At 46.9% G+C, this 26478-nt stretch overlaps 1 protein-coding gene across 1 annotated transcript in view; it reads left to right on the top strand.

Annotated features, from left to right (window-relative positions):
- The window catches only part of LOC128731449 (paired box protein Pax-6-like), a 43589-nt gene that overhangs the window by 5625 nt on the left and 11486 nt on the right, over positions 1-26478 (top strand). Inside the window, exons 3-5 of the mRNA XM_053824572.1 lie at positions 16877-16930; positions 23074-23158; positions 23256-23382. Of these exons, the coding sequence (XP_053680547.1) occupies positions 16877-16930; positions 23074-23158; positions 23256-23382 (266 nt within the window). The remainder of the gene's footprint in view (positions 1-16876; positions 16931-23073; positions 23159-23255; positions 23383-26478) is intronic.

Below are 26478 nucleotides of genomic sequence, written 5' to 3'. Positions count from 1 at the left end.
GTGGGTACGACTTTAAATGGTCGTTTTTTCCGTGCGCCAATTCCCGCCAAATGTATCGATAACAGAGCCACGAAAGCAGACCAACCGAGAACGACCATTATCATCCTGTTTTCCCACGAGCGCTTTGTGTCGCTCATTTCAACACGACCATCGAGAGCCCTCCAAAGGATATGCTTTCTTTTGCGCCTCGGAAAACGACTTCTACGGCCATTCGCAACAAATACCCGAAGGACGTGTCCTTTTTTGTCCCGAAACGCTACCCAAATGTGTTGGTCATTTTCCACAATTCGCTACGCGCCCGAAAACACTTGAGGAAACACTTTTCACCCACTTCGCGCGCCGAACTGGCTGTTGCTGCTGCTGCTGCTGGTGCTGGTGGTTCGTTGTAATCTTCACCTAAGAACGGGCGGATTAGGCCCAAAATCCCATTGTCGATTGGAAGGATGGATTTCCGGGAACGCATGCGTGCGCCTTTTGTCGATGGCTCTGATGAACCCCGGGTCTACAGCTGACCAATTTGTGCTCTGTTTGGACGAATTTAAACAGTTTCTAAGTGGATTATGAAACGGCGTGCCTTTTCTCCGAACACTTTTGGCCGGCACACGAGAACCGTGTGTGTTTGTGTGTGCCTTTTCGTGGGTGATTTACAATGCAGAATGGAAGGAAATCGAAGCCAGCCAGCGTGCCAGTGGCCACGGAACGTTCACAACTGACGCGGGAAGGATCCGATTGAGTAGTTTGCGGTTTCAGCACGGTGGCAGGATAGGCAGGACCCCGGAACGGTACAATATCGTATTTCTGCCGTGCTGAAACCACTCGAAACGGAGTAGGCCTGGACGGGTGCGAAAATCCCAACAACAACATCGCTCGAAGGCTCACTCTCTCGCTCTCTCTCTCTCGCTCGTGTCGCTGCGGCCACGGCATGCTTCGATGGCTCGGTTTGCTTTTGGCTTGGCGTAGGCAGCAGAGATTGACGTCGCTCATGGATGCAAGACACATGAAGGGCAGAGTGGAGCAAAAAAAAAGGATTAAAAAGCAAAATAATCACATATCTTCTCATCACGCCCGCAGGCCGGCCGGTAAGAACATCTTAGAATGGGAAAGACCGCGCGAAGAAGGTGCGAAAATGGGCATGCAAACGAAAAAAAAAAATATATGTATATATAAAAGGAACGTACAAATCCAAAGGCAATCTTGTCACGAGCTGATGAGATAAAGGGCATTTAGCAGCGGGAACGGGAAAATATCTTCACTATTCGCACGCAGCACAAAGCGGCCCTTCGGGAACCCGCGTGGGCAGACGAACCACGGCAGCGGTAGGAAATTAGACGATTGTGCGATGGGCAACTGAAAGGATGCTAATAGGCCGTACGTGGGATTAGAAATGTCGACACACCAGGTGCCGGATGGGGAACGGAGACTCGAGAGAGAGAGAGAGAGAGAAAGAGAGAAAGGGACCGTGTAGGAAGTGAAAAATGGGTAATCTTACAAAAATAAACCGCCCATGCTGTCCTTGTTGTTGTTTTCATCTCCGCTAACGTTGACTACTGGTTTCCTTTTCAACGCGTCTTGCCATGGCTTTGCGTGCGTCCTGTTTTCCGCAAGGATCCTTCCCCATTTCGCTGGCATCAAATTTCGTAACCCGTTGTTTTGTTTTGTTAATATTTTCTGCTCTTGTTGGCGTTATTGTCGATCGAAAGTGTGTGCATGTCCTGGTGGTGTTTTATTTGTATTCTTCTCACACCTCGTACATCTCGTTAGGAATTTATTGGCACACAAAGCACGGCCGTGACGTGGTACAGGGCGAAGGGAGCGCAAAATAACGCGCCTGTGGAATGTTGGGTTTTTTTATGAGTGAATTTCAAAGGTGTGAGCGGTGGAAAAAAAACTTTACACACGTTCTACACAACTGGCAAACGGCTCGGTTCATTCATCGAGCCAACCCAGGATACAGGACAAAGCACGCGTACACACGCACGCATTCGTTCGTTCATCATTTTACCAGCGATATGATGACACCCGGCAGAAGGAAGGATATTGGTTTCCCCTTCGCAAAGCTGCTGGAATGTTTCACCTATCACACCTTTGACCTACGCCCACGGGATGTCATAAGCCGGGTGGGATGCGTTTTTTTTCTTTGCTTCTATTTGTTTCGCCATCGCATATTGTCCCGCTTGTCGAACTATCGCCTCCGCGCTCCATCAAGCATCGATTTGTTGCCCATTGAAAGCGAAATGTTTTTTCGGTTGCCGTAACAATACGGTTCACGATAACCTCATTTTCTGACAGCCGCTTCGAACGCCAACACGCCGGCGTTGAACGAAGCCGAAGGAAGTGGTGAAAGAAAAAAAAAGCAGGACGGAACTACTTTTTCAATTTGTCAATCTCGATAGTTTCGGGTCCCCCCATCTCCTCCGTAACTCCCCTTCACGTCACCGAAGGGCACGCCCAGCACGCGGGAACTCGAACGCAAAGTTGCGCATCACGCGGCGACAGGCGAACAAAACGCCCTTTTCCCAGGTCGCCCGATGTGGAAAGGATGCGTTACGGGTGTGCGTTACGCCGGGCCCGTTTGAAGGGCGCAAGGCGGTCGTTAATAATTGGAGTGATTGCACACGGCACACTATCGGTACGGTGACGGGGCGATGACAGCGACGGAAAAGCACACGCGGCCGAGTAAAACTGCTTTCCCAGTGGTCTGAAGGCCTTCCAAAACACAACGAAGGCATGATAGAGAAGGGAAAAAAAAACGCTGAAGAAAGCTACAAGACCCTTGGGACTTGGAACTGTCAACTAGGTGGCATAGACGCGCGGGCGACTGCTTGGATCGATCCTTTCACTCAGCACCCCCAGTGGAGGGTATTATTTGTGTGGGGTTCGTCCCTTTAACACACCGAGCGGATGATGATGGCTGGTTTGGAGCCTTCTGTCACCCTTCTTCCCGGTGCTCACTTTTGCACGGCGCATTGTGTCGTTTGCTATTGCAATCGGCATTGTTGTGGCGATAAGTTGACAAGAATGGTTGCGCAGGTCTCCATGCCTTTGGACCCCGCAAAACATCATCATCGCGGCGGGAAAGGATTTTGAAAGGGAGACGATGGCTTCGCAATTATTATACCCCTTGCTGAATTAGAGCCGGTTAACGCGTTGTACACCTTCAAGCAACAAACGGCCGTGGGCGTACGTTTATTGACACAAATTTTGGTGAGCCTAAATGAATGAAAACCTCGCTTCACAAATCTCTGAAAACGCGAGTAAAAACATTCTTTAAGAAACAAATTATTGAGCTCTTTTTTGATTCCACAACATCTTTAAATCTAGCTGCAATGCATTTCAATTTCGAAAATGAAGCATATTAATGCACCATTGAAAACTTGCTTGAACACCCAAGGGTTAGCAGCCTTGCACAATGTTTGATAAACCCTAATTAGCAACCCCTTTGGAACGGAGTTGTATGGCGCAGCGTATATCGATCGGTCGGACGAAGGACCGGCAGTTCGTCGGAAGGCGTGGCTAAAACTGTCAGCAGTTTCGACGGAAGGGACGATTCGAGCACTTATGCAAGGAGCGTACCTTTTGAAGGCCGTATTCCACTTTCAATGTCTAATCCAGGCAGGATATTGTAACGAATGTTTAATTAAAGCGCGTTTTTTGTGCTGAAGTAAAAAAGTGTTTATAAGATTGTGTAATGTAATTACGTTAAATCTGTTCAATAGAATCATATAAAACGTTTTTTTACATATCAGTGCGGAATAATATTAAATAGGACTGTTTTCAACATAAATTTTGACATACTCATGATAGATTCAACAAAACGATGGATTTCATATGTTTTTGAATTTAAAACTATTTCCTACGCGTTTAATAATTTATTTCATGCGATTAGCCTTTAGTTTCTCCAATTTATTGCCACAAAATTCCTTGATATCACACTCATATCACTCCAAAACAAAGGTTCAGCAAAAAAAGAGTGACATCTTAAGTACACGTTTGGAAGTAATTCAAATTTGAACATTCTTTATAAGTCAACGAACCCCCTAAACGAATCTCCAACGAAGCGTGTGAGTGCCATTTCCATTTGCATTTCGTTTTGTTCGTGGAGGCCGATTTTTCCACGCATCCTAGCGGGAATCAGAATAATATATACACCCATCAACCCACATCCACCGCGCGGCGAGCGAATCCCAAACATGTACTAAATAACCACTCGAACAAATTCCCATTGAATGTTTATTAACCACTAACACAATTTCGGGCATATATCCCAAAGCCTCCTAGATGGTTGTCACGTTGTTTTCCCTTCGCAACCTGCCGAAAAATTGCGTGTCGTTTCCATGCGCTTGCTTTCGCGTACACATTTTTGTTACCTTCAAGCGAAGCGAAGGAGTCATTGAATATTTATGCAAGCGGTCGGTTTGAGCCTAGTTCCATCGTGCTTATTTTTTTCTTTATTGGACTTAAAATACCGATTCACCCGATGGAGGTCGATTTGTAGCGTCGCTGCGTGCGTGTCCAGGTTTCCTTCGCTGGGAACTGAAAACTCCACGCGCCGGCAGATTTTCCGAGGGACGCCCCGCAACGACAATCCAGGGCTTGTCGTTGCTGGCGGGACTTCCCTTCGATCGTAACGTAATTTGTGCCACACTCTTCACAGGGATGGTTCTTTCCGGGAGTGCGAATCGACGCTTCCTTCGACAGAGGGAAGGACATGCGCACGAAGGACATCGACCGGTGTCTTCTGCGCTATCGCACCGCCTGTTGTTTGGCCCACGATGACCGGGCCCGAGCAAATTTTACGCCTCACACGACTAAGAAAGGGGATAGTTTCGTTGGTGGCATGTTGCCTTTAAATATTTAATAATCTCCGGCCGCCTATCGACCCATCAAAAATCGAGCGATTGCTAGTTTGCTTTGCCCTTTTGTCGGGTTGTTTGCCTTGCTTCTGTGGTTGGTGGTTTGGTTGTTTTCCTAATGCGCCTACCGTTTTGGCCGTGCTTGCGGTGGATTGGTGGTGAGAGAACCAAAAGATAGTGGGGTTGAAAAAGGTGCATTATTCCTAAATTCGTTGCGCTTGATACAGAACATTGGCGGGGTGAATACGGTATATAGTTTTTGGCTTGAGAAAACAACTTTTCTGAAAAAAATTTGTTCTGCGGATGAGGATTTTATCCCAGCCATAGTTAGCTAATATTTACGTAACACACTAATAGTTGATAACTTTACATGTATTCTCGAAAATAACATCATTATTGTAGTATGCAATTTTACTTTTTCTACAAGTTTACTTCTTTTCCATTACAAACAAAAACACAATTGCGGACAATGCGAATGTTTCAACATTATTTCACAGAATGTTATTCAGCTGAAAAAACATCAAAATTTAGTTGAAAAAATTAAAACTTTTATGGTGATTTATTGCAGCTGAAATATTCTCCTTGCAATCAGACGTGCATGTTTGAACTGAATGATTTACCCTATTTAATCCAGTATAGTGCGTATTTTTTTTTTCAAAATAAAATGTTGATAAAATAGAGTTCCTGTGCATATTCGGCCTTTGGCATATATTCGGAAGTAACCAAATCATCAAGCTTAATAATTTTGTGCAGAGAAAGATTTACCGGATGAAACAGTATATAGTAAAATAAGCTGGTTAATACTTTTGCTTTGGTTTTCTTTACCACGATCTCTGCAAAGATGACGATTCAGACCTTTCACATGTAGCTAATATAAAACTTGATGAGACTGACAGAGATGATGAAAAATTCAGTGAATTTATTTGATGATTAAACTTACTTATTTTAATTTTTGCAAATAAATTTGTTTCGAAATGTTTTTTTTTCCCAAATCTTGGTTGAAAAATTAAGGGGCGATGCAATGCGCAATATACTCGATAAAATACGGTACATATTGGTGAATGTAAATATGATGTTATTAAACACTTGACTAATACTTGAAATGTATGAATGCAATTTTAACTCATTTTTAAACACCTTATTTTATACATTGGATCATTTATAAATAGGTTTTAATATTTAGCTTAAACTAATTTTCATCTACAGCAGTTGTTTTTAAAATTATGAAGATATTTTGTTTGTAATGATATACGTTACATTCATTGTTAATATCTCAATAAAACTAGTTATCCTGTAAACTTTCATGAAATGCATTTTAAAATCTATAGATAGTTTATTGAGACCAAATTATTAATAGATACCGATATATAGGCTCAGATTACTCCATGGTTGAATTGTATTCTATTCTGAATAAAGCACGGTATATAAGGTTTTAAACATCCTAAATAAATGGCAGCTTATTTATCACCAACAATTCAGGATACATTTAACAGATCATGAATTATTCCTTTTTCCACGTCAATCGATTGGTTATAAAAGAGACTAATCAAATTATCCATTCACAGCCGATAATTACGCCTACTTTCCAATAGCAATTCCCAAATCACGTACTTTCTATTATCAGTTTATCTCAATTGGATTGATGATGATGGGCCGGTGTCAGAGAATGATCAATATTCAATGTGTTATCTCGATTTAATTGGAAAATTAACTCGTGCCCGCCGGTTCAATTGGGTTTGAGACCGCCGCTATGTGTAAATAATACCCCTTAAAATACACGTTTCAGAATTAATATAGGACGAATTGGATGTTGTTTCGGGGAACGTAAATAGCACACATTTCCACCAGAGGAATGAACCCACGCATAGCTATGTTTAGGCGCTTGGGAGCTGACAATTGACGGTTGCTGCAATTCGTAATGTTCGATTGCTGCTCTCAAACGAATCTCGTTTGCGATTAACTTCTATTCCGCAAATAAACACGATTGCTAAACATGTTGAATCAAATGCTTCCATGAATCGACGAGCGATTGTGCGATAGCTAGTTCTGGGATTTAGAATCTCATGAGGATTACCCTATTTAATCTGGTAGCAATAAAATACGATTTAAAATACCGCACATTGGGAAAATGATTCACATTTGACATGTTTAAGGTAATCCAAGATTAGCTTTTCTGTAGGCAAAAACAAACTTTTGAAACAAAATTAATTTTCCACATCTATTACTTTATTCGAACGAAGAATAAATGCAATTAAAAAATAGACCATAAAGAAATAAAAGGCAAATGACTGATCAAACACTTGTTTTAGATCCTTAAGGTTTCATGCTATCGATCCTTACACAATTGATAAGAGAACATAATTGTTTTTTATTCACTTCCTATTCCATTCTACATTCTACAAATAGTTTTTAAGCATTAACTATTGTATCAATTAGTGTTTCGCTTAACCATCATTGATTCACTGCATTAATGTTACTCATGACGAATTGAAAACAGCCGGTAAAAAATCTCTTGCTAATACAAGCTTTGTAATTTTCTTTACAAAAGCTTCTTTTAACAAGAAAAACCGTTGAAATTTTACATCGGTATTTCATACTTATTGTTAACAAAAATATTGTACAGTCATTCAAATTGCAAATAATTCTTATACCTTTATTTGCGCCATATATAGCAGGTAAGTGTTGTTGGAATAGGATTGTTGTATCAACACCTCATATAGTGGGAGATCATGGAAGAATTTAACAATTAAATTTCAAATGTTTCCTACCTTATGGCATTCGTTTTGACAATTATTGTTACTAACGTGATTATTATTAACATTTACACATGTGATAGTATTAAAAATATTTTTTAAGGTGCTGAGTTATATTCACAAATAAAATTGGTACATAAATTACTAATTGGGAAACCGATAAATTCAGTGTTATGAGTTTTCGTACATCAGTTACGTTCATTTCGAACAGTCGTATAGATTTAAAGGATATTTCTATGCTTCCATATCGTTATGAAAAGGGTTCACAAAGTATTTCTCTCCATTTTCATGCTGTAAAATGCGAGCAGGTGCACAAAAATTGGCTTGGGCTTACAAATTTGGTTATTTTAACTTTCGAAATTGATTACGACTCTCAACCCCACAATGCACGTGGACTTCCACTTTTTCGCACCATCGGAAATGGAAACGTTGGGCTTTTTTTTACACATCTCACTTTATTACTCGCTGTTATAAAACTCCATCCTGCTAGAGGGTCAGGTTGCGCTGGCAGCGGCAGGAAAAATTAGCCCTCCGAGAATAACATTCCCAGCTCGCAGCGGCAAAGAGCACAGCGAAAATGCCACTTCCGGCGTGTGTAATGCTATCGGCCATTTTCATGATCACGGATGGCAATAGCGCGGGCCTAGGGTGGCGACACGCAAGTGAAAATATTGCCCGGTTTTCCACCTTTCCCGGTCCACAACCAGCCACGACACCGAGGATGGATTTTCCCGGCATTTCCATTTTACACATACATTCTCTCTCTCGCTTTCTCTCACTTTCTTTCGTGCCTGCTCTCAAGGCTCAACACGAAGGGCACATACACGCACCGTCACGCACTGCCATTCACAAACACCAAGCCCCCAAGCTCAAGTGATGGTTCCCAGGATTCCCCTGTCTCTCTGTTTCTCTCGGGGGCGCTTATTTCTCGCTCGCAATTAAATTCACCACAGCGCGGAAACGCGAGCGAGTCCTTGCCCGGTGTGCCCCGTGTCCCTGTGTGGACCGAAATTCACCTCCGTTCTATTATCCTATTCACGAGGTCGCGCCGTCTACGTGTACATGTACGTTTGCTCCACCACCGGTATATAGCAAACCCAAGCCCGGTGGCTCTCCCATTATGGCCGGTTGCATTGGTCGCGTCCATTCTTCTATTCGCAGCCGAGCGCAGCAAACCTTCGAGCGCACTCTTTCAGCACAATCGCCCATTCGGTGGGTTGCCATGGCACAACATGGCCTTTTATGGGGCCCCCTTCTTGTGCGAAGAAAACGCAGCTCACTTTGTTTTGTGACGACCGACGGCGACAAAACGGCCGAGCGTGCTAGTATGCGTGTGCGAGCAACGTGCATTGAAATGGGGGAATCAGCTTCCAACAGTAGGCGATGGGAGAAATAAAAAAAAAAATAAACACACATATACACTCCGCAACAGGACAAGCCATGAAGATGGCCATCAGGACCCGTCCAGTCGGGTCGGGTTTTTTGCTAGTGTTGGAGCGTGTTTGCTTCCCCCCACCCCGCTGTGAAACACACATAACACACACAGGCACGCGTCCAGGAGCAAGGAGCCGACAAATACGGCCGCCATTACGCGGCTGCCGGTTGGTGGTCGGCCCCCTACAGGATACGAGAGTCGCTGCTCGCACATCCATCAGGCCTGCCTTACGATACTCCTCGAAACTCGCCGCCATGGTCGCCACGCGTTGGTGTTGGTGCGCCGTCTTGCGCACTCTCGCACCGGGAAGCGGATATGATGGCTTCGCGGTTGCCTCGTGTCCCCGGGCGGAAGGAAATCGCGAACCGTAGCGAGGGGGGATATCTTCGCGTCGGCTTTATTTCGGGCGATTTATTTTTTATTTTTGCTGTTGCTCATTTCATCGCCCCCGGGCGGCCGAGGCTTTCCGCGATGTGATGGAATCGGACGAAATAAATAGCCCTTCCAGCCACCCAAGGGCGACATTGTAGTTTCGCAAGGTGATGCAATAAATTTGGGAAGCAACCGTGTGTTTGGGACTCGGTTTTGGGGTTTGGAAATTTATTCACACGTTGATTAAATCGCACTCGTCGTAGAAGGCGTTGTGTGACTTTGTTGTGTTAAATTCCCCTCGACTTATCGGGTTAAGCATGAAATTGAAACATGTAAAGGATACTTAAGGAACTTTTTAGATTAAAAACGTGTACAAAAACACACCAAAAATACTCGAAATCAATAGACGTTTCACTCAAGCAATGAACAGAATGGATCAAATTGAGCCAACTGAATAGAACATCGAGAAAATAGCAAATGCTGCAAGCACTCCAAACACAAACATCTCTCGGTGTTTGTTCTCGCTCCAGCGATGCAACGAAAGCAAACGCAAAAGAAAAAAAAAGAAGGAGGAATAAAATGGCGCCCTCGCTGGTGTAATTGTCGTCTGCGTTCCATTTTGCGTCACGCCACTGCGTCGAAGTCAACCTGCTTCCGGGGATCACTTCTTTGACCATTCAAAGGTGTTTCGATTTGCTCATCTCGCCGCGATTGTGTGCTTCAATCGCGGCACCACCAGCAGCAGCAGCAGCAGCAGCATCAAGGATGTTTTCGTGCTTGCTCTATTTTTGCTAGTTTGCTCGGCTCTTTGTTCCGCACAAAATTGCAATTCCTCGCTCATTCTTTGGCGTTCGGTACGCGCGCGCTCGTTTCAACTTTGCACGGCTTTGGTCGAAGAAAGAAGCACACACAAAAAAAAAAAACCTCCATCAAAGGCTTGCGGGAGGGGACAGAGCCAGAGGGCACTAAAAAAACAGCAGTGCAGTTTGCCCTTACCACGCGGGCACACACAAAGGCAAGAAAAGCCCTTTCGAGCGAAGGCACTCCACGCCACAACGTCAGCGTGCAACATCAATTTACGCTCGAGAGATGTAGAGAAGGCGCCCGCATACGCAAAAGCTTCGATCGAGCTGCAACCAGGACGAGATGGAGCCGGGTAAGAAAGTAAAGATGAACGAAAAGAAGTGAGTAAAAAAAAAATTGCCGATCGATGGCGATGGCGAAAAAAAAAGTGCCAAGTGCGCGGGAATCGTTTAAACTTTTGTGCCACCAGCATCGGTTGGTTCGGTTGGCGCTTGGTAACGGTGGTGCGTTGCCACCTAACGACGGGAAGGCAAAATCAAAGCTACTACGATCGACCCGACCAGACCAGCAAGCGCACGTTCAAGTGAGACGTTGAGTAAACGAAGGAAACAAACAACCACACGTACTCGTTATTCGGTTCCACTCGGCGGGAGAACGACGTTGGGAGCTTCCGGATGGAAAAAGAAGCATGCAAAAAAGCAACCGGAAGTATCCTTCCCGCGGTGGATCGATTGGGAACCGCGACCCAGCAGTCGTCAGTGGAAAACGCCACGTGAAGAAAAAATAAAAAGGACTCATCGCAAAAACGGACGCCCGAACCATTCCTTTCAAAACCTACCGAGATGCCGGTTGCACAAGATGCCACAAACGATCCAGCCCGCATTCGATTCCAAATCCGGTGGCTTATGCTAATTTTAATGAGAAACTCGAGTATCGTTTACGTGCCGTTGGAGCTCGCTCCTTTTCGTCCTTTCGCGCATCCGCTACATGCCGCGAGTCGTCGAGAATAATCAGCCGCGCGGGTTCGCACAGCAAAGCAAAAAAAGAAAAGAGAAGGTGAATAAAACATGAATTGGCAATTTTGCCATCAAGAAAATCCACCGGTGGTACTTGAGATGCGGAATTGCCCTGAATGGATCGAATAGATTTGATTATACGAAGGAATGGCGATGTTCGCGCGCGAACGCCGGAAGCATCAAAAGAAAGCCCTCAGACATGCGCATACATTTGGGGCAAAACGACGCCACTCCTGGCGACCTGGGGAAGCCGGGGGATTGATGAATTGGGGGATGAGTTTTCTTTTTCTTCGCTTACATCCGCAGGGTGCCTCTCGATGGCGGTTTAACGAGCACCGATGTACCCGAAGGCGACAGTGTGGAGGAACATGTCGTTTGCGAATTAATTGAATCATTAACAAGAGTGATGCTGATGGCGTTTGGCAGCAGCGAAGGCGAAGGATACATACTTTTGTGTATATTAAAAGCAGATGAGCAGACATTTTTCCCAAAACCTAGTCCATTATCGTCTTGAGTAGCTGTACTACTTAGCATCGAGAACAAGCGGTCAATCTCATCCAAATTTGTCATAAGAGAGCGAATGAAATAAGAATATTAGCGTTTTATTTTAAACTTAGGTCAAAAACGCTTATTCATTAAATGTGTCCATTTATAAGCTTTTATATTTTCACGAGTTTTGGGGCTATTTCTAGCAGGACATGTCACGTTACTAGTCGCCTTCAATGCCCTTTACACGCACTAACTAGCCATACATGGCAATTCGAAGGCACTCGATTGCCATCGAACGTGAAGATGTTGCGAAACTTTAGCGAAAATTGACACTAGAACCGTGTCTTCCAGCCACTACAAACCGTCGTTTCCTTACGCCCTTAACCACGGCGTATTAACTTCCCATGGCCGCGGTGGTGATGCCACGATGTCAAACCTCGACCCCACTCGAGGGCAGCTCGAAAACTATTAACTCGATGGAGATTGAGACCACACTCGACCGTGCGGCCCTTTCCACGCGATTGATCGTTTCATTACCGCGGCCCGCCTGTTCCGGGAAGCCGTCTTTCCCGAATTCTCCTGCTTTGTCTCGTCCTTCGTGTGCCCGGCACTGAGTGGATCACTTCACCGATCGATAGGAGTAGTTGATAGCCGATACGGGAGGTTGTTTCTCTTGCTGCTAGTAGTAGTTCCCTTATTTTGTCCCTTTTTTTTTGGGGCGCGCGCCCGCGCGTTTGTGTGTTGACAGGCCCCGTCGTCGAGAGGGCGTTTAAAGGAACACGAAACTGAGCGTGAGACCTGACGAACGGGCGGTCGGAGTCTGGGGAAAAACAACAGCCACAGCCACAGTAACGGTTTATGGCAAGAAAGGAAGACCGACGAAAAAGAAAAAAAACTCATAGTCTAAGGGCACTGAGGGCATCTCGATGGATTCGCATCCCGCAGCTTCTCGAGAACCATCCGTACACGACCTCTTATGTCACTCTTAAGAGAGAGAGAGAGAGAGCGAGAGAACGAGAGACACACGTCGGAGGATCCCGCGGTCGGTCTGGATTCTGGCGCCGCCTTGAAGGCATCGAATTACCTACTCGATTCCAACGTTCTGGCGCCGAAAGTCCCACACACTTGCTCGTAGGGAAATGAGGGACAACGGGCACGATCGGTCTGACATGTGTGTGTGTGTGTTCGATCAGCCTGGATTGGTTCCAGCCCGCCTGGGTGTGAAGTGGATTTTCCCCGAAAAGTGAGCAAAATTCACGCCAACCTCTTCCGGGGAAGATTCCTTGGAAATCTTTCTAAACGCGCGCGCGCGTGTGTGACAGTTGTAAGCGCTCAAAAACGGTCCGTCTTGGTGTGTTTAGAAATCTGTGTCGTAAGACGACGCTTTTAGTTCCCATCCTCCCAACACACGGCTCCAATTATGGAAAACACATCCCATCCAACATTGGCCAGCGTCGGTTTGGGGCATTCGATAAAATCGATCGAACTTCGCCGCCTACTGCTCCTTTTGCTCTGTTTATGTGTGAGTGTATGTGCTTTTTCCCCTTTTTCATCTTCTTTTTCTTCTTTTTGCTCGTGTGTCCAAGACCACCGAGTACCGAACCCATTGTCAATCGGCGGTGGCAAATAACGTTGCTGGCACGTGGCCATACCAATTTGTCGCAGTCCATTTCGTCGCAGGTTCGTCCGGTGACGTCGACGGTGGGCCAACAAAACGCGCATACGCCCCAGCGTGGTGGGCGGGGTGGCAGGAGAGGCTAGCGGGGGGGGGGAGGAAATGGAAATCGACAAACGCGTAATTGGATTTTCCGATCCGTGTCCGTGTCGCCTCCGTGGACCGTGGGCGGATCCTTGGCGGTTGCGTCGCCGGTGTGCAACGGTGGGTGAAAAGTGTTTGGAAGGGCTTTTGGTGGAAGTAAATGCATAAAATGGAGGTCCTTTTTGAAGGTCTAGTGGTGGGAAAAGTATCCTGCAAATTAGTAAAAAAAAACAGTTTGCAATCTCGGTTCATAAAAGCTAATATTCGGTTGGCTTGCTTAGGTACTTGAGGCTTATGAGAGGGCTTATAGTAGGACATGAACAAGCAAACTCGTCAAATTTTAAAGGCAATTTGAATACTTGAACTGCGATGTTCTATTTAAATGAATTTTGGACTTATTTATGAGCCTCTCTAATAGCGAAACTGCTTACTACTGCACTTAATCGATTCATAAATGTTGATACATTTTAAGTTCATTCGTTTGACAAAACAGTTGCTTTTGCAAAACGTCATAAAAAGGCTTTTAGTTAGCAATGTTGATTAGAATTTGTATACTCGCCTTTTGGCACTTTTCGTCCCATTTCCGTGGCTTTTTACGAGCACCGTTCGAAAACCCGTTGCACCACGGGAACTTTTCAACGTGCACACCTTTGACCGGGTATCTCGGTCGCCAAGTTCGGATATCTACTCCATTATGCTTCATCAACTCGCCGGTCCCAACCCTAATGCACTCCACCACCCCCCAGGGGGACCCAGACATCCCGGGCTCGTGCGCAAAACTTTGCTCCACTATCGCAACCGTGGCGTTCCACAAGCGCTCAAAACTTGCCACCGTCGTCGCCGGAAAGTAGGAAGATAACCGCCGTTCCGTTTTCCGGAATTGAATTGGCAAGTAATTTATACAGTGCCTCTTTCGGCAAAGTTCTGCAATCGATTTCCAGCAATTGGACCGAGTCGGAGCGACCGTTTCGGGGAGGGTACGGTTTCAGCTGGTCCCGGAGAAGGCGTGAACGTGACGGTGAAAATGGAGCACGATAAATAACACAGCATCCCCGCTTTCCCAGCTCGCTACATCCTGCTCCCGGGTGCCTGCGAAGAGGCGGTGTTTCGGTGGGCTGAAAAGGATAGCTTCTGGCTCCCGGTTGACCTGCGCAATCATACGATACATTATGATGCAAGTTTTATTCGCATCAAACCCCACAAACGGCCCCGAACCGGCGACGCAAGCCGAACGACGAGCGGTTTTTGTTGGCGGGACACAAATTTGCCTCGGACCTCGGGAAAATGGGAAAACGCTCGAGCGGAATAAGGACAGCTTTTCCGCGCGGATGAAACCGGAGGATGACGGTGAAGGTGATGGGTTTGCCTTCAGTGCGAGTGATTTACGTGACCTCGTAAACTGAAACGAATCGTCCGGGCGAATTGGACTGGATCAAATTCAATTAGGAACTAGGTGAGGAGCGGCTAACATAACTAATTACGGAAAAGCTCCCGAACGAGCCTTTCCTTTCCATGTCGGGTGTTGGACACAGTTTGATCCTTTTTGCTCCGGTTTTGCGGGAAGGATGGATGAACTTTTTAACCACGCTTTTTGTTCAGTTGCAGTAAATTATTCTGCACAATCCCTTTCACTCAAGTGACAGGAAGACATTTACAACCAAAATTGATTACCATTTTGTGTGCTTTCTGAACTTTTCGAATAATTAAATGATATTTGGCGCATCACAGATTCCGTTCCTCCTGCTAGAGGTTTTCCTTCCGCCTTTACGATCACAATCCGTCTGTGTGAAGCAAAAGAAAACAACCCGCTTTCTCGAGAAAAGCGCCAAGAAAGGATTCACCACGTAAGGCAAATTGCTTATTTCCGGCTTCTCTCGCATTACCGGTGGGTGTGTTTGATTTGACATCTGCCAGCCCGGCCCAGGATGAAGGCTTCCCGTACCATTACAGCCAGCCAGTATTTTGATACCTTTCATCCTTTTCAACGCAACCCAAAACGCATCCTGATGCAACTTTTGCCACGAATGCGGAAAAAGAGTTAAATGTCTACCCCATTTTCCCGCATGCGGATCCTTTTTGCAAGGAGCAGTACTGAAGAAAGGAACCCAGCACAACAGCTTCCCTGTGTGAGGTTCCTTTTGCCACAAGGACGTCGATTTTCGAAGCCGACGAAAGCGGCAACCCTTCGCCACAAAATTTGGCCCGTAATTCGATCCGATTTCAATGGTCCTGCCTAATTGCTTGATTGGAAGATGATATTCCGTCGTTTGCCACCTCAACACGGGCCGACCACATTCCCGGGGACCGAGGCGCACGAGGAAACGCGATATTTGATGCCGAACTGCCGCATACCTTTCCCGGCTGGTTCGAGCCGATATTCGCTTTCCTTTGGCCTTTTTTTTCCACGAGAAATTATCACAACCGCAGATTTGCGGTCTCGGTGGTGGTGCTTTCTTTTCGGCGCAACGATTCATCCACCTTTCTTTCTCACTTTCTCTCTGGTTCTCGATGGTTGCATTTCTTCCCAAATTCCCGGCTTCTGCGAGCGCTTCCGCGCAGGTCACATTCATTTGTAAGATAATTTTTCAAACCTTCGCGCGTAATTTTTCCCCCAACCGCACGCTATTGATTAGTATTTAGTTACCCCGGACCGTTCCCGGGGAACAATGGACGCTCGAGGATTTCGACGAGCGGAAGAAAGTGTCCCACCAGGAGGCCCAATGGCCCCCGGACAGGATAGGCACAATTACGTGCGAGGATATTCTACCGCAAAAGCGAAAGGACGCCAGTATCGATGGCATTCTAGGAGCTGGAGAAGAACACAAAGCTGTCCAGTCTATTGTGTTTTAGAACGTGCTCGCTTTGTGTATTGAAACATTTCCCTTTGTTGAAACGCGCCAAGAGAAGCACACATTACAAAGGAACCTATTTGTTTAAGCTTCAAAAATCAAACCTACGAATCGCTGAAAGCTCATTTGGGTAAAACCTCATCAATGGAATCGCTTTTCGATTGACATTTGCATTCGTTCGTTTTTCCAATCCAAGCACTCCGCGTTCGGGAGGGTTTAAAAATATCTCCATGGTTTCCAGCATAACCTTTTCATTCGTCCCACGGGCATTCCATCGAGACATTCCTATCCAATCAATAAATGAATCCCCGTGCCCTTTCGAAGCCTATCAACCAGCGTAGAAAATTGCTTCTTCTTCTCACACTCTCGAACGGTACGGAATTTCCCCCCAAAAACCTGACGTTCGTTCGGTCTAATGGCAAATTACTAAATTCAATAATAATGAGATTCGCCCGGAATTTGGACTGTCTGTTTTTTTTTTTCGTTGCTTGTTGTTGCTGTCGCTACGTTTTACTTATCTTTCACCTTCTGCTCGTCCCGTTCCAGATTTTACACACCTAAAGTCGACCTTCGGTGGTGGCGGCGGCGCGTGCTTACCGGGTAAGTGGAAAAAAAGGACGCTTGGCAGGACGAGACCCCCGCGCGTTCGATTTCAATTTACGCAAACACAACCGAAAAAAACGAGACAGAAATTCAGCCCTTCGATCGATCGGAGCGAAAGTGAATGCTGGCCACCAACGAAACCAGGGAAAGGAAGCACGTCCTGGCGCACAATCAGCCTCATCGGTCATGTGGAGGGGGCGTTGGCGCGCTCAGGAAACGGAAAACTGGTGACTTTCCAAAATCTGTTGCCAAAATTGACTAATTTCGCCTGCGGGCCCTCCGCTCAATACACCACCACCGATCGGGTCAACTTTGCGACGAGCTCGTGATCATGCGCAAGGAATCGCTCGTGGTGGTGTGCGTTAACAGCCATTTATGTGGCGTTGGGTGTGCTTCGTCGTCGTCGTTCGTTTTTTTTTTCTTTCTCAAAAACCTTCTCTCAACGTTGCCTCATCGTCGCACACCAGAAGGTTCCGTTCTAGAGCCCAACCCCCAACCAGAAGCGTTTGGGTTCTGGGCTAGGGAAGGTTCTGTTTCGGGGCCGGGTTTTTGGTGCTGTGTACGTTTGCTCCGTGTTCGGTTTGGCTTGGAGTACGCTCCACGCTATGTACACCGACGTCAGCTTCCATTCAGCTCACGTTTTTGGGTTGGTTGGACCAGGCTGGAAGCCCAGAAGAGGCAGCTCGGTACATAGCGAGTATCGCCGAGTACATTCTGATATTTTAATCTCATTTCGCGCACAAAGAGCTCAATGCCGGGTGGAAGAAAAGGGAGACACACGACCATCGGTAGGGAAGGAGGCAGTTTGGTGTGGAAAGGGCTTTGGTGTGCATACACACACATACACTGCGACTCACACAATACGATAATTGGTTCGGTTTCAAGAGGGCAAATTTTCCCGGACCAGCAAATGGAAAATGGAAAACACCTTGCGCGTGGTACCGCCTCGCCGTTGAGATGGTGCGATGGTCCAACGAAAACGGGAGCTCTGCCGCTTAGTTTTAGTAGCCCAGGCGCCGGAGCAACATGGCCGCCGGTTGACATCACGCTTACGTGTCCTTCCGTCCGTCTTCTCGGGGCGGTGGGGGCCAAATAAACATGGCTTTTGGGTGGCGGATCTTACGCCAGCGGGCCGTAAATCCGAAGCCGTTTTCATGTTGGGTGTTGATTTTCAAAAAGAAAAAAGAGAGAGAGGAAAAAGAAAACCCATTTCGAGTGGCGGAGGGACTTGCGTTGTTTAAAGCCGTGACAGCTAAATTAAATTATCCACCAACCGGTTCGCGTTCAAGCGCTGGTCGTACAATATTTACTCGGAATCCTCCCCCCTGAAGGGTGGAAAAAAACGAACGGAAAAACGTTCTTGTTCGTAAAGTCTGGCTTTATGTGCGCAATGAGCGCATTGAGACGACACACGTTTCTCAGGAAGCTGTTAACGAAGCACATTTTTTCCTTTTTTTTGTTAAAACGAAAGAGCATTTTTTGAGTATTTCCATACAACAGCAAGCTAAAGTTTTAACAAAACCAATTGCAACATGGTATGAAGAATATGGCTGTTAAAAATGGAGCATTTTCATTCACTGAAAAATGACATCTATGAATCCTATGACAGTTATAAATCATGGCCTACTTGATGGTATCAATTCACTCCCAAATACATCGAATACGGATAAATTTCGGCTCACTTCTCCAAGGACGAGTGAAATCACTATCGACCAGTTGACGAATTGGGTTGCAACAATTACGTTAATAGTACTATCATATTATCGCCATTATATGCGTGCCGGTTAGCGTGACTCTATCGTTGTTACTGTTCAAACCTGTCCCTTCTTCAGCAGGACACAATACCGGCGTCCCCTTCGTGTTTTTTTCCCTATCCTGGACGAATTACCTTTTCAACCGCACTCAAACGGGGTGTTTTCTGCCCACGCGTTTCCCTCAGCCGATCGGATACGCCCGGCAGGGCTTACAAGTGTAATCGCACGAAAATTACTACGTCACAATGTTACCAGCGCTCCCCACCAACAGGACGCCCAATTTCGGATCGATTTCCCTAAAGCAGGATTACCGACCTTTCGGAATCGACAGGTCCTGTGGCAAGGATGTCCCGGTGGGGGAAGCGAGTCACACACACCCACACACACACACTCACGCTCGAGGTTGTTCGATTTGAGTATCCCGCATTCCACGCATGCAACAATCGGGTCCAAAGTGCGAGTGAAAGCAAGATGCCCGGGAATTGTCCTGGCCCGCCCTTTTGTTGTCGACCATGCAAGCGTAAGCGCAAAAAAGGAGCAAGAAAAAAGTGGGAAAATTGAGCAAGCCAAGGAACCTTTTCACGCCGGTGTCCAGCCCGATCCACCGGAGGCAAAGACGCCATTCTTCTCGTTCCGCTTTCGTGCATCCGGGCCCAATCCTGTGGCCGCTTCGTTTGGTTGAAAATAACCTCTCGTCCACGAGGTTCACTGGCTTGCGTTGTGGGGGCCCGGAGGGATATTTTGCATTTATTTGGAGACTCCTTGTCAAGCGCACTTCATAGCAAAAGGTAAACGGATCCATCAACATTCCTTATCCGTTCACGGTGCTCGTGTGTGAAAATCTTCTCGTTTCTTTTGTGCATTCTTCCCACGTGGCCAAGAAGGCATGTTTAAGTGAGGAATGTGTGTGGTGAGTGTTGGGCTTTTTTTGTTGTTGTATCTCTCACACCCGGGTCTGTTGCCTAAACATATGTAAGGATTACGATTGTTCGTCCATGCAAACAGGGACGAACGGGCAATAAATACAGCACACGGTTTGATCGGTGTGGTAAATGGCCGGATAAAGGCGAACTGAATGGGGTAAGAACACCAGAACGACATCTCGTTTCGTGTTTGCATGTTTATTCAAACGAACGCATCGATAAGGAAAGGGACTTTATTTTTTATAAATCAATATATTTACTCATTTTTACATCAAATTTATGGGTATTATTTTGAATTCTCAAGAAAAGTCTTATCCTTGACATTCCTGCTCATTCAGGACTGGGAAATTGCATGCGTAAAAATGTGAATTTTCCCGCATCCTTACACTGGTAGCAAATTTTCTTCCCTCCGCCAGACGAGACTGGCTTACACAGCCACACAGACAAACACGCACACACACCGGTCACAGTTATTAGGGCCCGTAACTAATCGAAGCACAAATACCGCTTCACACATGCTCATTTGTCCGCCAGGAAGGCATGCAGACTCTCGGAAACTCGGCAAGTTGGTTGCGTAGCGAAACAATCGTACAAATTTATGTCCGTACCGATGGCTCACATACCGAGCGGGCGCGCGCGCGTTAGTGACGTGTGAGGCTGGCAGGAAAATTAATTAATTTACCTTAAAACGAACTAATAAAACGAAATTGGTAAAATTCTTAGCCATTTTACATTGCTTCATGCGAGCGGGTGGGGCTCGAGGGCAAATTAAATAAATTTCCTGTCCCACTCCGGAAGCGATCTTCCATTCGGAAGATTCACATTCCCCGCTTCGAGACACGCACCGTAAAGGGATCCAATGTTCGAATGTTGCTGAGGCTGCGTGAGCGCGCTTTGGAATGCGCCCCCGGAACGCATACGTGTGTCTAAATAGTGAAATATCATTCGCATTTTCCCCCATTTCTCGCTTGGCTGCAGCATACCGCAAGGATTCACACACCGTACATGCGTTTTCCCTCTTTCGAGGATGGCCTTTGCACCTAATGTGATAATGCGGAAAATAGTCAATTTCGGTGCCACCGGCTTTGGGCGATGGTGAACCCTTTCCGAAAAGGGGAATTTCGAACCGGTCGCGAGGTACGTGGTATGCGAATTAGGTGACTTTCTGCTCGCGCACCGAGTTAGCGTAGGGGATTCGGTGAAATCATGGAACGAAATAGCGAATTAAAACGTAGAAGGACTCGTGGAGGGACTTGCACTCATACGATTCTGTGGACTGTCCCTTTTTGAAGCGGGAAAATTTTAAAAGTTTGCTCTTAATGTTGTATCGTAACACACTTATTTAGAAACACCTTAAAAAGATTTCAAACGCTCGTAATCGTAGTAAGCCATGGAATCGTTTCGTAACTGTCAATTTCATATGACAGCTTCCAACGAATTCCGCACAGCAGCCATTGGAGAATGGCACACGAATGAAACACACGATTGCCAATGAAACATTGTGCGAGAATATAATTAAATCGAATCAAACAACCATCACCACATTGTGTGCCCGCTGCCAGCAATGGTGGCGCGCTCTCGATGGCCGGTTGATTAATCAATTCGGGGGCTGGTAATTTTCCTCAAGTGCCACGCCAACTGTATTTACACATACAGCTAATCCATTAAGCTGTTTCCAAGCAGCATGTTCAACGCACCGTGGTGGTTGTAAAAACAGCATCCCGACAAGGCACGGCCCGTGTGACATCGCGTACCGGCGGAGGTAAATCATTTACCGGATTGATTAAAACAACAATAAAAATAATCACACCAACACACTAGCGGCGCGTCAAGCGCCGACAGCGTGGCCGCACAGAATGCAGCACCGAATTTCCCGGCACACCGTTTAACGCCGAAATGGGAAACCGGTGGCGTGACACCCACGGGACCCCACGGGCCGTTGTAACATGATATTTTATTTTGTTACAATATGATGAAGAGCAAAATAATCAATTAGGGAGCAATTATAGCACCCTCGAGAGGCCGTCAACACGGCACAGGGGTGGTACGCGCGAGAGGGTGCGAATGTGACACGCGGTAGTGAGTGATGTGTAAACACAGAGACAGCGACAGAACCAGGCTTTGACAAAACCCCTTGTGGATGTTTCAGTTTGGGAACGTTTAAACGGAAGGCTGTCCCTCGGTGGCATGTCAACTCGGTGGCGTTCTCGTTTGAAAAATTAATGAAAAACCCACCTCCGGGACGAAAGGGAGCCAAAAAGTTCACCGACGGGTGGAAAAGTAGGCGCAGAAAAAAGTATTCTCATTCTCGCTTGTGTTGGCATGTACGTGGGTGTGCGTACGCGTGTGTGATTGAAACAAATTCAATCCTTCATCCAATATTAACCATGATTTACCGAAGGAAATAAACATTTTCATAAACGACGACCGTGGCTGGATTCTGATTCCGAGGGATGCTGATTTTATTTCATTCCCGTTTTTTTTTAAATCTCAACCAACTCAACCAGTCCAGTTACCCTTTGCCACGATGGACAACTTTGTTTGGAAGTTTCCCGGTTGGTCGCGTTTCTTGCACTCCATCTTTCACCATCCCTTGTACCTTTACCTTGTATTTAAATTTTTATTAAGCCTCCAGCCCCCACTCAAAGCCCACCCAAACCACGCCACCTTTCCAGCTAGGGGGGGAGCTCCCTCCAATTAGGCGTAAAACCCGCCATAGAGGCGGCGGAATTTTCCTTGGACGGCGTCCAGTAGTGGCGCACTCAAGAGGATGCACTCGACAATCGGCCGCCACTTTCGGCGTCAGCTCAAAGCTCGCGCGAGAGAGCGAATTCGACCACGTGTTTTGCTTTGAGGCCCGCCTCGTCGAGTGGCCAGCTTCTCGAGTTAATGGAGGGAGGGAGAGCGCTAAAGGAAAAATCCGTGCCGTCATGCCCTATGATCGGTATCTATCAGGCACACACACGGCCGCCCCAAAACAAACGGCTTTCGGTGCCCAAAATTAGCTGCTCGAGACGGCCCCGGGAGGGGTTCGCGAGCCCTCTTGTCCCTTTTGCCCGTTGGATCGGGAGGCTTACGGATTGCTGCCCCGGCGTAATTAGAGTGTGCGGCCTCGTGGCGATTTATCTCACGCTAACCCGCGCCCCGGTAAGTGATTGATATAAAAGCGTGAATTAAGGAGTGCCGCAACTTTGTCGGCACCGGGCGCTAGGAAACCGGTCTGACAAAACACAATTCCGAACCGGGTGAAAGCGGTGGGATTTGAGGGCGTGAGTAAAAATATTTGCTACTCGCTGATTGGGATGGGTAACGAGAAGCCACACGGGGGGCGTCGGGGAGAAAAAAAAATCCCGCCAGGATAAGTGCGCGGTCGAACGATCGAACTTTAATTACAGCGCACAACAGTCCCAACCATCCGCCTTGTGTACTCAAATCGAGCTGTTTTGGTTTGTTTCCGTTTCAGGAGGCGGCATCGATTCCAGCAAAGATTTTACCATCGACGGTCTAAATAGTTACGGAAAGAAGAAAAAGAAGAAACGAAGGCACAGGTAAGTTGTGTGACAAAAACTCCCGATTAACCACGTCGATTTATTTAGCACACAATGGGGATGTTGACTCAAAATGGCTCTCTATGTCCCGTTGCAGTCGAACAATTTTCACCAGCTATCAACTGGACGAGCTCGAGAAGGCCTTCAAGGAAGCACACTATCCGGATGTGTACGCTCGTGAAATGCTTTCGCTAAAAACGGATCTCCCCGAGGACAGGATACAAGTAAGTATCGTTTCCCGACAACGCACGTTGCCCCAGAACTGCACGATCGCTTTTAAGTAGCTCGGTTGGTGAAAGAGCAAAAGAAGCAATTCTGCGCTCGCCTTTTTTTCAGGACTCTCCCCCAGTCCACGGGACCGGTCTCCCGTTCCCACCCCCATCTCGGGGTTTTGCGCAAAACGACGTAAATCGAAAATAATGGCGTATAATGTCTACAAATCGCTCGTTCTAAATCACTTCAGTTTACAGTTCATAACGAACGATAATTAAATTTGCCCACGCAAAAGTGTGTCCGCCGTGGGGATGAGAGAAAAAGAAAGGGGGAAGCGAATAAAAACGCGCCATTCGCCAAGGAGGAACAAAAAAGGCCTGGCACGCAACGAATGCACCAGCGCCGAACCCCTAGCACAAAAGTCACCAATTTCACTGGGAGAGAAAGAGAGAGAGAGAGATGAAGTGAACAGAGCACACATACAAACACAGAGAGACGAAAAAAGCTCGTATCACTAAATCACGGTGAAACATTTTATAATTCATTTAGCAGCAGATTTAAGGGCCCCGTCTCTGTGGTCCCCGGTTTGCTGTGGAAGGGCCCGAGCGAAAATGGCGTAACGTCATGCTTCGTGGTGGTGGCCCCTCGGGGGGAACCGCGTTCATCCACTCGTTTGGCGCGGTGACAGTCTGCAAACAATGTATAAATTATTCTATTATAAACGTTATCAAATTATGAACCTCACAAAATTGACAACCGCGGGAGTCGGTCGGTCGGTCGGTGACGGTTTCGGTTCCCGTGCGACCAACGCGAGAAGGACACGCGACCGACAAACGCCAACGCCACACGCCAACGGGATTGTCGAAGGATAACGCACAACCTACCGGCGTGAACCGGGATGGTGAACACTCGCCAACACGGTTGGTGGCTAATCCCGGAGGGTTTGAGTGTTGAAAACAAGTGCGTGATGGCGTTCGGCGATGTGGCATGAACAAGGATGCGAATTTTGCCGACGGTTAGCGTGCAAAATGGATACACAGTGTGTGTCGAGACTTTTGCGCCACGCATACTATGATCGGTTACCTTTGGCGTGCCGTAAAGGAGCCTACTAATACCTAAACAGCAGCACGCGAAAAGCGATTTTAGAGAGCGTTTTCACACCAAATTAAAACGTCTTATCAGCAAAACTTAAATGGCTCTCAAACGTCGGAAGGAGACCATTCGTTCGTTCATTCGTCAAAACCCCACCGTAAATAGCGTCCCTCCTTCGGGTCCCTTTTTCTATCTACACAATGGTGCCCGAAAAGTGGCGCAAAAATTGAATTAAACGACCATTATTATTTGCCGTCTTGCGCAGTATTATTATTGCGAGCGGTCGTCCCCTGTCTGCGCCAGCATCGAGATGAGCCGTAAAATATGATCCGATAAAATAGCACAGGACGAAAATCTATCATCGCCGCACACGGACAACCACGCACGGGGCGAAACGAAGACAAGCTCTCCGGAATTGTTTACGGATAGCTTATTGGTTAATGGCGTAGATGAAATTTAGGATGCGCAAGGACAAAACGGGAGAGTGTTGGGTTGGGGTCCATTTTACAAGCACCACAACCGGAACTCACGAGGACGACGCAAACAACCGAGCGGATGGAATTGGGATAACGGAATAAGGCAAAGTAGCTCGTAGCCGTTTTGGCAACCTATTTATCCGGCATTGAGCCAGCTGCTCCCGCGGCAGCACCCGATGCCGGCCAAAATTAAAGCTGACGTGGAGTATTTAAATTGAATTTATCTCGCTAGCTTGCGCCGGTTCGGGGATGTTTCTCTTTTTGTGTGTGCGTGTCTTTACTCAACGCACACGAGAGGAAGTACGCTCGTTTCACTCGGGAAAGCAAGTTGTCCATTTTGCCACTAAAGCCCCGCTAAAACTGTCTCAATTTGGTGCGCATTAAAGTCAGTCAATGGAAAGACGGTGCTCTTTCAAACCTGCGTGAAATGCAGATCTTTACTGCAAACGCAAGCCCACACGAAACCCTGTCATCATGACGGGGGGATGTAATTCACAAAGACAATGGTTGCATACGGGGGTTTGCTGATGCAGTACTTGGTTTGTGGGAGAAAAAAAAAACAGGGTTATGATTAACACGCCGTCAGCCGTCAGTCAAAAGCTGCGAACGATCAGGACGATAACCGGTGTGCATGCAAATTCGCTGACTGACCTCGACAAGTAAAGCAGGACGTGATAATGATTCCGGCCAGATTTGTTCGCGAAAAGCACCGATCCATAACTTCAACTCAGCCTCAGCCTGACGAACGCGAACGTGTGGTGCAAACAGGCGCTACTAAGCAACCGTAACGAGCGGTGAACGTACTAACCGCCTACTTCGATGTTTCTTTATCTCTCTATCCCTCTCTCTCTCACACACACGGGGGTTGTTTTCCTAGCTTCCCTACGTCATCGTCCCAATAAATGGCCTACCAAGACTGCGGCTCGATCGAGATCGGGGAATCATTTCGCCTAATCATTCGATAGTGAGCCGTGTGCAATTAGATGATGCGCCCCATCGCTCGTTCGCTGTCTCTCTCTCTCTCTTGCTCATGCTACTTCTCACGAGTGAGCTTTGCTAATGAAGAGGATGAGAGCCACCGCGGCGATGAACGGGACGCGCGCGTTATTTCATTACAATGAATAATAATGATAATGGAAATGTTAGAATGCAAACAAGTTAGTTAACACATGTTTACGCGGCCCACGCCGGTAAGCAGCTACGTGTTATTATTATGACGTGTCTCTGCCGCGTTTTTTCATCCCCTCTCTCTCTCTCACACACTCCTTGACCGACCCTAAAAGCCCTACAGCCCGTGAGCTTTCCAGCTCTTGACCACTTCAACCGTGCCCTCGCGGCTCATCGACCTTCTTTTTCCCGGTGCCTTTTGCGGAGGGCTCCGGAGCTGCGGCCAATTGCGACGCGCGTCCTTTAGGATGACGAAGCCTTCCGCCTGTCAGCCAGGGCAGCTTCCACGGGGTCCACGTTTTGCCCTGCGCGGGTTCGTTTCTTCGCCTGCCCTCGGGGGTGGATTCAGACACATTTTCACGCTTGTTTTTC

Source organism: Anopheles nili, chromosome 2 (genome assembly GCF_943737925.1).
Source record: "Anopheles nili chromosome 2, idAnoNiliSN_F5_01, whole genome shotgun sequence".
In the NCBI taxonomy this organism is placed as follows: Eukaryota; Metazoa; Arthropoda; class Insecta; order Diptera; family Culicidae; genus Anopheles; species Anopheles nili.
This window is presented reverse-complemented; position numbering and strand designations above follow the sequence as displayed.